The sequence below is a fragment of the Ictidomys tridecemlineatus genome, chromosome 7 (assembly GCF_052094955.1).
Source record: "Ictidomys tridecemlineatus isolate mIctTri1 chromosome 7, mIctTri1.hap1, whole genome shotgun sequence".
Taxonomy (NCBI): domain Eukaryota; kingdom Metazoa; phylum Chordata; class Mammalia; order Rodentia; family Sciuridae; genus Ictidomys; species Ictidomys tridecemlineatus.
Genome location: NC_135483.1, coordinates 35,850,249 through 35,863,553, shown reverse-complemented (window position 1 = coordinate 35,863,553; position 13,305 = coordinate 35,850,249). Strand labels below are relative to the sequence as shown.

Here is a 13,305-nt window from a genome sequence, read left to right as displayed (position 1 = left end):
GCTGACATAAACTCCCATACTAGCCTGCCCCAGCCCTTGGGAGCTCTGATCCCAGCCTAGCACACACCCTACTGCCATTTCTGGGCTCCTCAGAGTTCATTGTGGGTGTCTCTAGCTTGACCAAAGCAACTTTCTTTCCTCCTCGAAGAGTTCTGTCTGTGTATCTCAGGACCTCTGGCTCATCTCCAAATGCCTAGTCTGAGAACTATCAGTGTGAGAGGAAGGACAGGAAAGGAACAGGAACAACCAAGACTCTGTATATGAAAAATATAGATTTGTCACCATTCCATTCATCCCCAGAAATGGTGTTTAAAATAGCTAGATAGGATTAAATGCCTAATTGAAGTTAGAGCTATCCTGATATAGTAGTTTGAAACTCCTAGTAGGGAAATTGAAATTCTAGTTGTTCATTTCCTTCCTTTGTAATACAGAAACTTTAAGGACCCAGTTAATTTTAAAAAAATATACTTAAAGTACATTTTATGGTTGACAGGCATGAACGAAGTCAGGTGACCGCCCAGATCAAACCCTCCAACAAGGACAAGAACCTGGACTTATCTGCCACCCCACCTTCCCCTGAAGGGCTCTGGGCTTGAAAACAGTCAGGATACAGGGAAACTTAACAATCAAATGTTCCAGGATAGGTGAAACATGGCTTCCACTAATGAATCTGGGTTTGGGGGATTTCTTGACTCTGCTTTTTCTGGTGATGCTGTGGAAGGTTGTGAGTCACCTGAAATCAAAGGAAATCTCCAGATGTCATGACCAGCCACGTGGACCAACCCCAGTAAGAAGTATCTTCCAGCTGTCTGAGAGAGGTCGCCGGGGCTCTGTGTCCCTTGAACAGGTTAGGGCTACCATGAAAGGGAAATGGGAGAAGACTGTAAATGAAGTAACCACTTACCCCCAACCCAATTTATTAATATGACAATATTTCCAAAAGCAACGGCTTTTGAGAGAACTCTGTTGTAGCCTGTAGGATTGGCATCAGCCTTTCCCACATTTACCAAATCTGTTTCCCCAAATATCTCCACTTGACCCTCTGCCCTGGAGCCTGCACTGTGGAAGGCTGGCAGCTCTACGTCTTCATTCCACTTCGTGTTCCTTCCCAGACCTGTTCCTTCTACAAACACCAAAGGCCAGGCCAGGCCACACCAGGCTGCTGCCTGATAGATCCATCATGATGCTGGATCCCCACAACCATACCCCTCCATCTCCTAGACACTCTTAGGGGCTCCTCTCAAAATCCCAACAAAACAGGCCTCTCCCAGGTGGAGCTGGAGTTTCCCTCCAGTGAGCAAGGAGGAGCTATGTGTAGCCACCAGAATCTCTCCTCAGCAGTCAGGTTGACAGATTGGAATTTCAGGGTGACAGACCAAAGTTTGCATATCTCTTCTATCAAAAACTACTGCCCTGGAGTTGGGATGTTTTCCATGCTATGGTGGGTCTCCTGTGTCTGGTGAGTTGTGGATGGAGTGGTGTCCCAATTTAGGCCTGTACCTCTGCTATTGTGACAAAAAAGTACCCAGCATAAGATTACACTGTGTGATAAGGCTGGCACCAAAATAGATCAGTGACTGAGCATCCTTGCCTGATGCTGCGAACAGTCACAGAGGAAGTAAAGGAGAGTCTCATAGTTTCCTTGCTTCTTAAAGAAGGGCCTCCTACAGCCAAGGTGCCCAAGAAGCCCCCACTCCCCCTGCAGCCCAGCCCAGCTCTCAGAGTCCCCGGCACCCCACCTAGGAGCATCCTTCTCTCCTCACCCTTGCATCACATCACAGTCCTCTCCATGTGGCCCCCACCCGTGGGCCTGTTGCCAACAGACAAGTCTTGAGATCAGTTTCCATTACTTAAAGCCTTAGAGTTTAAGTACATGATAGTAAATAATTTACCAGTTGTAGGAATTAGATGGATTAGACTTAATAAGAGGGCCTCAGCCCTGAGAGAAGTGGCCTCCCTCAAGGCAGGCTTGCAGAGGCCTGGAGTGGCTGCTAGTTTCTCTTGGTCTCTCTGTTCTCCAGCTCATCAGCACAGAGTGAGAGACTAAATAGAGAGACAGTAGCACCTGGTGACCAGTGAGGTGTCAGTGTGTGTGATGGGTGGCTTTTCTCCCATCTCTGATGCTGAGCTGAGGACATGCAGTCTTATGACTCTTTCTCCAACTCCTGTTTGCACCCTGTGTCGATGACCAGAGCTGGTCAGGGCTCCAGGTTCCTTGCATAGGTTAGGGCTAACGCATGAAAGGGAATGACTGTAAATGAGGGAACCATCTGTCCCCAACCCAATTTGTTTATTTATGTATTCTTTGATACTAGGGATTGAACCCAAGAATACTTAAGCCCTAAGCCACATCCCCAACCCTTTTTATTTTTTTATTTTGAGACAGGGCCTTGCTAAGTTGCTGAGGCTGACTTGGAGCCTGCGATCCTCCTGCCTCAGCCTCAGCCTCCTGAGCCACTGGAATTATAGGTGTGCACCATCATCCCTGGGTATCCCCCAACCCAATTTTAATACTCCTAATGAAAGCCACACTTGAGAAAAGACATTTCTACCAGGAATCTGGCACTAATTTAATCTATTGGTATTTTTGTAATAATTTTCCCATTTTTGTATTCTTAAGCACAACCTTTCAGAGAAATCAGATAATGAAACGATGAAACCTGCGTTCTTTAATCTGATGCTGCGCACTTTACCTGACATGGAATGATTTGAGGAGAAGACCCAAAGTCCCTGCCTCTCCATTCCAGGGCTGGTGGTCTCTATCCCCGACCTGTGTGGCCACTGACCCTTGATCTTACAGGTAGAGAGCGGAGCATCTGATTCCTCAGCTCCGACAAAGTGAGGGACACTCAGCCCTGAGATCCAGGGTGGCCTGGGCCAACCAGTAGCAGCTAGCTCCTGTCACCTCCTGACATGTCTTTAGAGGGTTATGGTGGCATAGTTTAGGGTGGGAAACAGACCTATCACTTCAGTTAATTCTTAGTCTGTCAGTTCAGAATTTTAAATGACCCTTTCAAGACCTAAAGGACTGGAGCCCATGAACTGAATTCAGATCCTTAACCTTTGACCTGGAGAAACCAGCCTTTTGTTCAGTGAAATATTGCTTGAAATTAGCAGGTCACTAACTGGGGTCTAGAAATCTCTACTTATAAGAGATTCTGAATTGTTGACATTTGGAGTGATTGGATTTGAAATATGTAAAATTTCTACCAGGGGTGTGGGGGTTTTCATTAACCCTACCAGGTTTAAGTTGAAAACAGGAAATTCTATCAAGAACTCTAAAAAAATTTTTACTTCTGAGTTCGAGAACCCGCCTCTTCATCCTGAAAAAAGTCAGGACTCCTGAGGCCTTTCCTAGACTGGTCATTGTTCCCATGGAGCAAGAAGACACATCCAGACGAGTGGCCGAGGGATGTCTTTCATTTGTAACAACCTTTAAGCTCAGTAAAGGAAATGGTGGCCCTGTCATAAAGCAGTTGGAGCAAATTAGTGAAGCAGGGTTTTGGTAGCTATTCTGAAGTGAAAAGTAAGTAGCCAAACCTCAGTTGAAGTAAGAGAGAAAGAAGTTTTTCCAAGATTGACAGAGAGGAGAGAGCCTGTTTTATAAACAGGATAAGTGAAAATTTTGGTGGTTAAGAGCAGACTGTGACTCACACTCCTTGGATTCAAATCCAGGCCTAACCATTTAACAGCTGTGTGACCTTGGGAAAACTCCTTAACCTCTCTGTGCCACAGTGTCCTCTTCTGGAAAATTAGGTAAACAATGCTGATTCATGGAATTTTAGGATTAAATGATCTCATATAGGTGAAGCTCAAGCACTCAAGACAGGTTAGCTATAAGGAGAGACCATGATCATACCAATGGTTACTTTTATTAAATAATCATTAAATCATAATATTGATGATACTGCATTATTGATAAGTGATCATCATTATTAAAAGTGGAGGCACAGAATGAGGCTGGCCCTTTTTTCTTGCCCCACTCTTTTTTTTTTTTGGAGGCGGGTACCAGAGATTGAACTCAGGGGCACTCAACCACTGAGTCGTATCCCCAGCCCTATTTTGTATTTTTTATTTAGAGACAGGATCTTTCTGTGGCTGAGGCTGGCTTTGAACTCATGATCCTCCTATCTCAGCCTCCAGAGCTGCTGGGATGTGCCCCACTGCACCCAGCTTTGCCCCACTCTTGATTGAGTGGAAGTTTACTAGGCTATGCAGGCTTTCTGTCCTGCTGAGGAATTGTTAGCTCTTCTTTTTTTTTTTTTTTTTTTTTTTGCTGGGTGAAGAGGTTTAATGTGTAACAGTAGGCCAACTGGGGAGGACAAGACCCCCAAGACCCCAGCCCTTCTCCCATGACGTCCCGGGACCTGAGTGCCTGGGCCAGTCCTATGCCTGCCCCAGCCCTGAGGCTCCCTGGTCCCATGAATCATGGGAAAGAAGCTGGATGGCTGGGGGCTCGGCCCCCAGAGTTCTTGTTGGCTCTTGTTAACGTGTGTTGTCTTATTTGGGGGAACACATAGGTAGCACTTGGAAATAATCTGCTGTGGTTGATCCTGACACTGTGGACCAAACCCAGTCTGCACATTGTGTTTCAATGAAGATGAAAAATGTCTAATGTAAACAGCCCAAAGTATACTCACATAATTGGTAAATAAATGTAAAGAACTTTATATTGAGGGTGGGGATTCATTTTCAATCCAAATAAAACTACATGCCAGACTGAGCTTTTCATTTTCTGAGGATTTTAAGCCTCTATACTTACTGGGGGCTTTTGTTATTTCAGGTGCAATTGCTGGTATAGTCGATCAGCCGATGCAGAACTTCCAGAAAACATCCGAGGCTCAGGCTTCAGCCGGACACAAGGCCAAGGGTGTTATCTCTGGTGTGGGGAAAGGTATCATGGGGGTGTTCACGAAGCCCATTGGAGGAGCTGCTGAGCTCGTGTCACAGACCGGCTACGGTAAGAGACTTACTGATGAGTTTGCATCATGGCACCCAGGTTCCCTGAGGTCCTCTGTCCCTTCACATGGGAAAAGAGAGAAAAGTAAAATAGACAAATAGTAGCGGCCTTTCTTGCCTCCCTGTGCTTATTGACACAAAGTAGGATTACACTACTGAAAAAGAAAAGAAAATTATAGACCCAGAACACCAATTGGTAATTTCCATTAGCAATTTCAGAGGAGATTCTTTGATCCTGTGTCTCCGAATCTTTTTTACAGTACACTTAATAAAAAGGATTCTAATGAAAAATAACCAGTTAGAGGTCGAGAGCAATATGGAGAACACACTGCAATGGAGAAAAGAATGACCACTGTTTCCCCAGTGAGGAATCTGGAAGGAAAGGCAGGATATTAGGCAGGAAAAAATCTAAGAGCCAGTGCCGGGCGTGGGGAACCTGCACAGAGCCGGGCTGGGCGGGTCTTTGGGTTGGGGTGGCTCTCTCACCTGCAGACGCCATCCTGCTGCTTCCAGACAGGCCGGTCCCTGGCACGTGGAACTGGACTCTGCAGTGAGAGCCCTTTCCCAGGCGGACAGCAGGGGCCCTGCAGCCTATGACACTACTTGTACCTGGAAAGGCCACGCCAGGGCCTCTCCCCACACACGCCTCTCCTTCTGTGCTGATTTTACAGGATCTCAGCAGAGCACCTGAAAGTGACTTTTAGTAAACATGTGACTGGAATTACATTTTTACCTAAGATTGCTGTCATCATTCTGGTCACGAAGCAGGGCCATCCAGCAATGTCTCAGACCACATGAAGGCCAGACACCTAGCACTTGCCTGCCTCTGGCCCTCAATCCCTGGGTCTCACTGTACTTGGGCACCCTGTACTCAGGAGGTCTGACCCGAGGCAGCCCCATCAGGGCATAAAACTAGTATCTAAAAGGGAGAGAGTGGGACAGAGGCCCCAGGGAGGCAGCCAGGAGAGCCTCTGAGACCACACAGGCACGAGCAGTGCCCTCTTGGCTCCAGCCCTCCCTCTCCACTTCCCTCCCTCCCCCTCTCCCTCCCTCCCTCTCTCTCTCTCTCTCTCTCTCTCTCTCTTTCTCTCTCTCTCTCTCTTGAACGACACACTCGCTCCTCACAGGAAAGCTGACAATAAGAATCGCTGCAACTTGAAAGTAGAAAAAGTCAAACTCTCCCTTATCAAATGCTTAGGCCTTATATGTTAGGGTTTTTTTTTTTTTTAAAGTCTTCCTTTTGCTGCAGATTCCTGTGAAGTAAAGTCAACTCGTACTTCATAAATTCTTTTGGTTTTGAAAATGCTGTTGTCTCTTCCCATGTTTCCCAGGGCTCAGCCTTATGTAAGAGCATCTCGGAGTAGGCTTCACATGGCCTCTTGGTTTCCATCACTCTTGTAAAACTTTTATTACCACACTGAAGGTTTTACAAACCACTAACTCTTAGTCTAATGACTATGCCTCGTTTATAAATATTTACAAGCCCTCAGAAAGCACACATGCTGTACCATCTTTGGTTCTGGAGAGCCTCTTTGGAAGCTTGTGTGGCTGCTGCTGGGTACCCTCATTTGGTGCTGGCACCAGGGAGAGCATGTAATAAACCAGAGGCCCCAAGAGCGCTCATAAATGTATATGGAATCGTGTTTAACAGCTGGATTAAGTCACTTAGCATTTAAATGCTGTATCTAGGCAAACCATGTGCCTTCATATGCATCTATGTGTGTGTTGCGTTTTTATTTCACCAGCCATAGCACAGATACAGAAGTATTATAATAGGCAAGGAGGTCAACTAGAAATCTTGACTTTTTTAACACAAATCGTAAATGACATGTCTGTCAGCTGTTGTTCATGAGGAGCTTCTCTCAGGAGTGTTATGCTTCCTCTAAGTGCTAGTCCTTGCTTGGACTGTAGCATAGTTGCATTCAGTTTGTAGCTAATGTAAGACTGCCAGGGTTAAGGACACTGTAATGTCTAATGGTTATCGATACACTTGCTTCTCAAGATGTGACATCATTTTGGATCTGTAACATTTTATGGATGGTTCTAAGCAGATGACATCACTGCAGCATGGAAGTGTTTTCCAGAAATCAGCCAGTACACTCCCTTGCTTCTCTCCCCACAGGTATTTTACACGGAGCTGGACTTTCTCAGCTTCCCAAACAGCGCTATCAGCCAAGTGATCTACATGCTGACCAGGCTCCAAACAGCCATGTCAAATATGTCTGGTAACTTATTGAAACACTTGCTCAATTTTACATCCCCATTGTATGTTAATAGCTCCTGGCTTGCTCCCAAGCTAATGGGCCATGCTCCAGGGGAGTCCAAGAGGAGCAGTCATTCTGGGCACTGGCCTCTTGGGCAGTAGTAGCAGAGCATCCTAGAGGACCGGGGAAAAGCTGCTGTTTCCAGGTTTGAGGCTGGTGGCAAAATTCTGTTCCACCCTGACCACTCAGGGAGAGGGCAGACATTGGCAGAAAAGCCAGGACCAGTGAGAAGGCCTGAGATTACCTGAGGAACCCACACTCTAATTAGGAGGTATCAGTTTTAATGGAGAGAAGCAGCACAACAGAGCCATGGGAAATCTTTGTTCCCAGGAGGAGCCGGACCTGACAATTAGCATTTCAAGCTAAAGTGAATAATCAGATTGGTGAGGGCACTTTGCCCTTGGGGAGATTTGTGTAGGATTGTCCCAAGTCTTTGGTAAACAGTGAGCACTGACAAGTGACTGCCTTTCCCAAGCCATCTCTGGGCCTCACACACTTTCTTTTAAACAGGAAAATGCTCCAGTCTCTGGGCAGACCAGAAGTCCACATGGCCTTGGATGTGGTTCTCGTGAGAGGTTCAGGCCAGGAACATGAAGGGTGCCTGCTGCTGACCTCAGAAGTACTCTTCGTAGTGAGCATCAGCGAGGACACGCAGCAACAGGCCTTCCCCATCACAGAGATAGACTGCACACAGGACAGCAAGCAAAGCAGCCTGCTCACTGTACAGCTCAAGCAGCCGAGAATGGCCTGTGATGTGGAGGTACACTTCAGAAAATGGGAGATGGGCTCACTACTGGGCAGGTTGAGACACAGGCCAGTCACTGGTGCCCAGGCATTTATGTGTCTCAGGAGGGGCGGCCGGAGACCTGGAGAGCTGTGAGACAGAACGGATTGTGAAGGTGGTGGGGAGTGGGGTTTACTGGAAGACCCCACCAGTATGCATGCGAGCCCTTCCCAGGAGGCCTGGGGTGAAGCACCAAACGAATAGAACAAGGCCCTTCCTGCTCCATTGTCAGAGGGCTCAAGTGCCTCATGCCAGGACAGGACAGTGCAGTATGGTGGGACTCCAAAATGAGTGGGATGGCCTAGGAAAGGTGAGGAACACAGCGGCAATTCCTGGCAGCTACCCACAAAGGAAGCCCCAGTCTACACACAGCCTGCGAGCAGCTCCAGCAGGCCTGTGGGTACAGGAAGAACTGATGCAAAAGTGAGGGAACCAAGATGAGGGCAGGGCCCCCTTCAAGCTGATGCAACCAAAGGTTCCTCCCTCAACTCCCTCCACAACATCCAACCCCAGAGATTTATTTTATAAATAGATCTCTTTCCTACCCACTGCTTTAATTCTCAAGAATAAGAACAATTTCCTGTCCTGTAAGTAACACAGGTTTGGGGATGGTGCAGCTTCCTGGTCCCACAGTTCCTGGGACACATAGGGTGATATGGAATAGATGCTCAGGTGGGGCATCCTGAGAGTCAGGGCTGAGGTGAGCCCCAACCAGTGGCTGCAGCCTCCTGAAGTCCAGCTTAGCGCAAGCAGATGCACCTACTGGAAAATTGCTCTGCATCTCTGCCTCCCAGAGATGGCCTAATCCACAGCCCTAACTGTTGACCCAAGAAATGAATCTTTTTCCATATGGCAAGATGGGGTGATCAGTGGCAAGCTGTAGCTTACTGGTCCTAACTGAGGACTGAGTGGCCTCAGCAAAGACAGCAAGCCTTGCTGATTGCTTTTTTTCATTATTTTCTTCCTGATGTGGGAGCCTGCCTCCCTCACACCACTGTTTGGGTAAAAATTATCTGAGAAGATGGAAAGCAGCCAACCACAACAACTCTTAGGATTTCTCTAGTTTCTTGGATCATAATCAGTCAGGCTTTACGCTGGGGCTTGGCACCAGGGCTATACTGCTGCTTTGAGTTGATGACTTTCTGGGAATAAACAGAGGTCAGATGTCCAGGCTGACTTTATTAACATTTGCCAAAAATCTTCTGATCCAGTTGACAATAAAGCAGCAGTGATCTGGCTACAGGATTTGGCAGAGGATAGTATCATTATCTTCAAGTCCTTAGTCCTTAACAAGAAACCTCCAAGACCCTAATATCTGTGACCATCTTTTTTCCTTCGCTGGCCTAGGAAAAGCTGAAGGCCTTAAACGACTGAGACTGGAGATTCATCTTTTGCCGTTAAACTGTCTTCAGTTGTGATCCTTCTCCTTTGCATTTCTGTTTGTGAAGGATACTGAGAGGACTCATTGTATCTGGAGAGAAACAGACCTGTTCCCCCAGGGGTTATGGAGATGATAGCAGGAGTCAGTACCCTTAGCAGGTGCCAAGGCTGAGACCATGGAATCACCGAGTTAGAGGTGGAAGCACTGGGGCTCGGAGATCATGCTCAATACTGGCTTTCCCTCAGAGTGCAGGAATAAAAGAGGATTGGGATTCAGGGATGGCTAAGAGAAGACAGGTAAAGAGGAGACCAGGAGTGTTGCACAACAGCCATTAGACATGCAGAGCTCTCAAAAGCAGCACCTGGCAGTGGGCAGAGGGTGGATATCCAGTGTGCCCCATCTCCACATCCTGCTTTCTTCATATCTACTCCACCTTACGTCCCCACCTCAACTCCTAAGAGACTACCCCCTTAATCCTGTGTCCATACCCTAGCCTCCCCCACTCACCCCAGAGAAAACCCAACTGCAGAGTACTTTAATCTTAGTCCTTCATTAAAAGGACTGTAAATCAAGGTATTTTCCACAGGGGAGAAAAGGGGCTTTGGGGTGCTGCTTTGACACACCCCACTCCTGTCAGTGCCTCTCAACATAATGCAGGTATAGAGCATGGTTAGGAAGCCTACCTGCTGTCTTGCAGTGAAAATCAAGAGCAGTATTTCAAGCTGTTCATATAAAACAGCTTTTCTGGTTTATTGCTTTTGCCTTAGAGGCTAGGAATCATAGCTCCTTTGAATTTTGGAAGGAATTAATTTGTAGATGACATCATTCAGTATATTCAAATATGGCAGGATTCAGATATTTTAAAATCAGCATTTGCTTTTCTTGGTTAAATGCAGCCATTTTTAGGGGTAATAATTGCTTAATATGCCTGGCACGTTATTGAAATCCCTTATGAGAGGCTCAAAATGAGTCAGAAGGTCAATTTATTCCTTGGCCAGGTTCCTTTCACAACATGCGTTTTCCTGTGCTGCTGTTCAGGAGGAGCAATTAAGACTTTTTTGTGTATTCAAAGCTTTCCAGCTGAATTCTGGCCCCATCAAATGATATCATCGGAGCTCTGGCTTTTGCCTGGTGGTGCACAGCTTTCATCTGTCAGTGAATCTTTGGGAGCCTTTCTTTTTTCTCAAGCATGAAACTAAGACAAACTCTAGGATGTCCTTATTCCTCTGGCAGGCCCCTTGACTCTCTTTGCCATCTCCCTGGCTTTCTGCAGCTTTTAAGACATTTTCAGCTGCGCTGTTTCTGGGTCCTATACAGAAATATAAAATTATTTACCACTACTTTGAGAACCAAAAAAGCCCTCATTAAACTGCTTATAATTCTTCCAGTGTGGTCTTGCCAACATTCAGTAGGTAAAAACCACTACAAGGTCAGTAGCTACTTAATTCTCAGATCAGTGGCTTGCACTGCAAACTTCCCACTGTGCTTGATCAGCACACTAGATAGCTGTTGCAGCTCCAACTGCCTTTGATGGGCACTTTCTCAGAATAGCTCACATAAGAAGTCAGCATATCTCAGTTCTCCTCTTCAGTTCCACTGAAGATGAGCCAGACTTTTATGAACCGTAAATGTACTTTGCATCCTCCCTCTTTTCCATAAAAATTTCCCCTTCCTCTGCCCAGCTTTTCTGTTTTCTCTGGCTTTAAACCATAGTATTTATAAAAACAGAAAACGTTACAGTTCAAAAGGTATTTGTTTTTTTAATGCTCTGCCCAGAGCCACTGGTTTGAACGAGGTCCTCTTCTCCACTTTCTGTCAAACTGAAGAGGTTTTATCTTAAGAGGTTCAGGGAGCCCAGTTAACAGAGCTTTTATTTTGGGATGCTGCGTTTAATGTTGATTAAATTTAAGCACAGGGGGGAGAGAGACATTTTTTCTTCTTTGTTCCTGGGCTGCTTGTTAAAGAGCAATGACAGATGTTTTAATACTTAATGGGTAAAATGTTATCAAATCATCAACTTCAAACACGGGAACTTTATGCAACACCAGATGTTTTATTCAAAGAGTTTCTCTTAATATTCGAACACAGAGCTTTTGTTATATTGCTGAAACAGTGTTATTGCCACATCTCAGGCAAAATAAAAGGAAACAATGCTTTGGATAAAATGGCTTTATTAGATGACCTAAAAGGCATCAAGGAAAAAGAATAATTTTGTTGTGGAAGTCTCATTATAAGACCTGACAACTAATGAATCTTTATTCTTGAACACAGGTAGACGGAATCCGAGAGAGACTGTCAGAGCAACAATACAACAGACTTGTGGACTATATCACAAAGACGTCTTGTCACCTGGCCCCCAGCTGCTCTTCTGTTCAAACACCATCCCCTGTGGTGGCTGTGGAACCTCCCCTTTCCACTGTTAAAACATACCATTATTTGGTGGACCCACATTTTGGTCAGGTCTTCATTAGTAAATTTACCATGGTGAAGAATAAAGCCCTAAGGAAAGGGTTCCCTTGAATCCCTTCTAAGATGATGATTCTTGCTTGTGCAGTTTACTTTTTAAACAAAGAACCTAGAGGTTAGCCAAGAGATACGGAGTCAATGATTAGCTCCAACATTCATTGTGGACAAAAGACCAACACTTTTCGGTGGTTCAGGTATATAGTAACTTCTAAAATTATCTTAGTATCTTTCTCCCTAAAAACAAATTAGATACTTTAAGATGGAGTTTAAAAAAAAAAAAAAAAGAAGAGTAAGAAGGCCGTTTGCTAAAATTTTCACAATAATTTGGACCTGTTAATGCTCTGCTCTACAGAAAAATACATGGTTAGGCCTTAGAATGCAGAGCCAGAATTAAAACTTCATCCCTAATTCCATCTGTTTTGGGGGACTGAGATACCACCTCTGCCCAATACCCCTTTTTTGCAAAGGTTGATTCTTTAAATGAAATGAACTTAGAACTCTGTTGGTTAACTTGTTAAATTTACTTAACTACAGCAACATTCTTTTAGTGAAAGCTACTACGTGTATTCCCTCCAAAGTCTGCATTTTACTGAAATTCACAAAACAGTCTATGACTCTGGGTACATTTTAGAAAAATGTTCTTCCAATTTGTGTTTTAAATAGACAAGCTAAAAATCATTTGTGTCTGCCAATGACAGACCTGAAGTACTCAGGTGAGTTTCTTTAGTTCCACAAATAACATGTTAGGAACTCCTGGAAGGGGAGCCAAGAACACAACATTAATACTAGCAATGACATCAGTCCAGATAGTTTATTTTTCTGATTTGATAAAGCATGAAGATATTGCTAAATATTATTTTGCATCTCAGATTGGGTTTGACTCAGGGTCTAGAGTTACCAGATAAGTATCTTTCTCATGGTCTAATTAATTAAATTTGTCTTATTATTTTCAAACTTGGGCCTATAACTTATTGCCTACAATTGTGAAATGCTAAGAAAATGCAATTTTAAAGCCAACTGATCTTTGACTGAACTCTCACAGAGGTGTAGGCACAAGTCACCACACCACTATATCACTGTTAAAGGAAAGCAAGACTGTTAATGGACAATTCAGGTTGTATATGAAAAACGGCTCCTCAGTTTGTTATATATACTTGTTTAGGAAAGTGACAGTTTTGTCAATCCCAAGAGTAACTATTTTTAAGAATGTAAATATGTACTAATTCTTGTATGTTTTATGGTAATTTTGCATACTGCTAAGAACTGTTATGTAAAGTTGTTTAAAATAAAAGGTGTCCTTGAATTTCAGGCCATATATAAACATCTATTTTTAACCAGGAGTTTTTAAGATGAAATTTTTCATTAATACCATCTGAGTTTGGTACAGGTTACATCACTGGGATTCAATTTTGCATGAGTTAAAAAGGGTAAAAGACAGTTTTTGTTATCTT

General features: G+C 44.7%; 1 protein-coding gene across 7 annotated transcripts in view; it reads left to right on the top strand.

The window, feature by feature from the left end:
• Vps13b (vacuolar protein sorting 13 homolog B) overlaps positions 1 to 13,162 on the top strand; it is a 677,770-nt gene extending 664,608 nt beyond the window's left edge. For all 7 annotated transcript variants that reach the window (XM_078016874.1, XM_078016869.1, XM_078016871.1 and 4 more), the window contains 4 exons: positions 4,784 to 4,960; positions 7,082 to 7,184; positions 7,734 to 7,983; positions 11,660 to 13,162. In XM_078016874.1, coding sequence (XP_077873000.1) covers positions 4,784 to 4,960; positions 7,082 to 7,184; positions 7,734 to 7,983; positions 11,660 to 11,908 — 779 coding nt within the window. In that variant the 3' untranslated portion in view covers positions 11,909 to 13,162. The remainder of the gene's footprint in view (positions 1 to 4,783; positions 4,961 to 7,081; positions 7,185 to 7,733; positions 7,984 to 11,659) is intronic.
• The last annotated feature ends 143 nt before the right edge of the window (positions 13,163 to 13,305 follow it).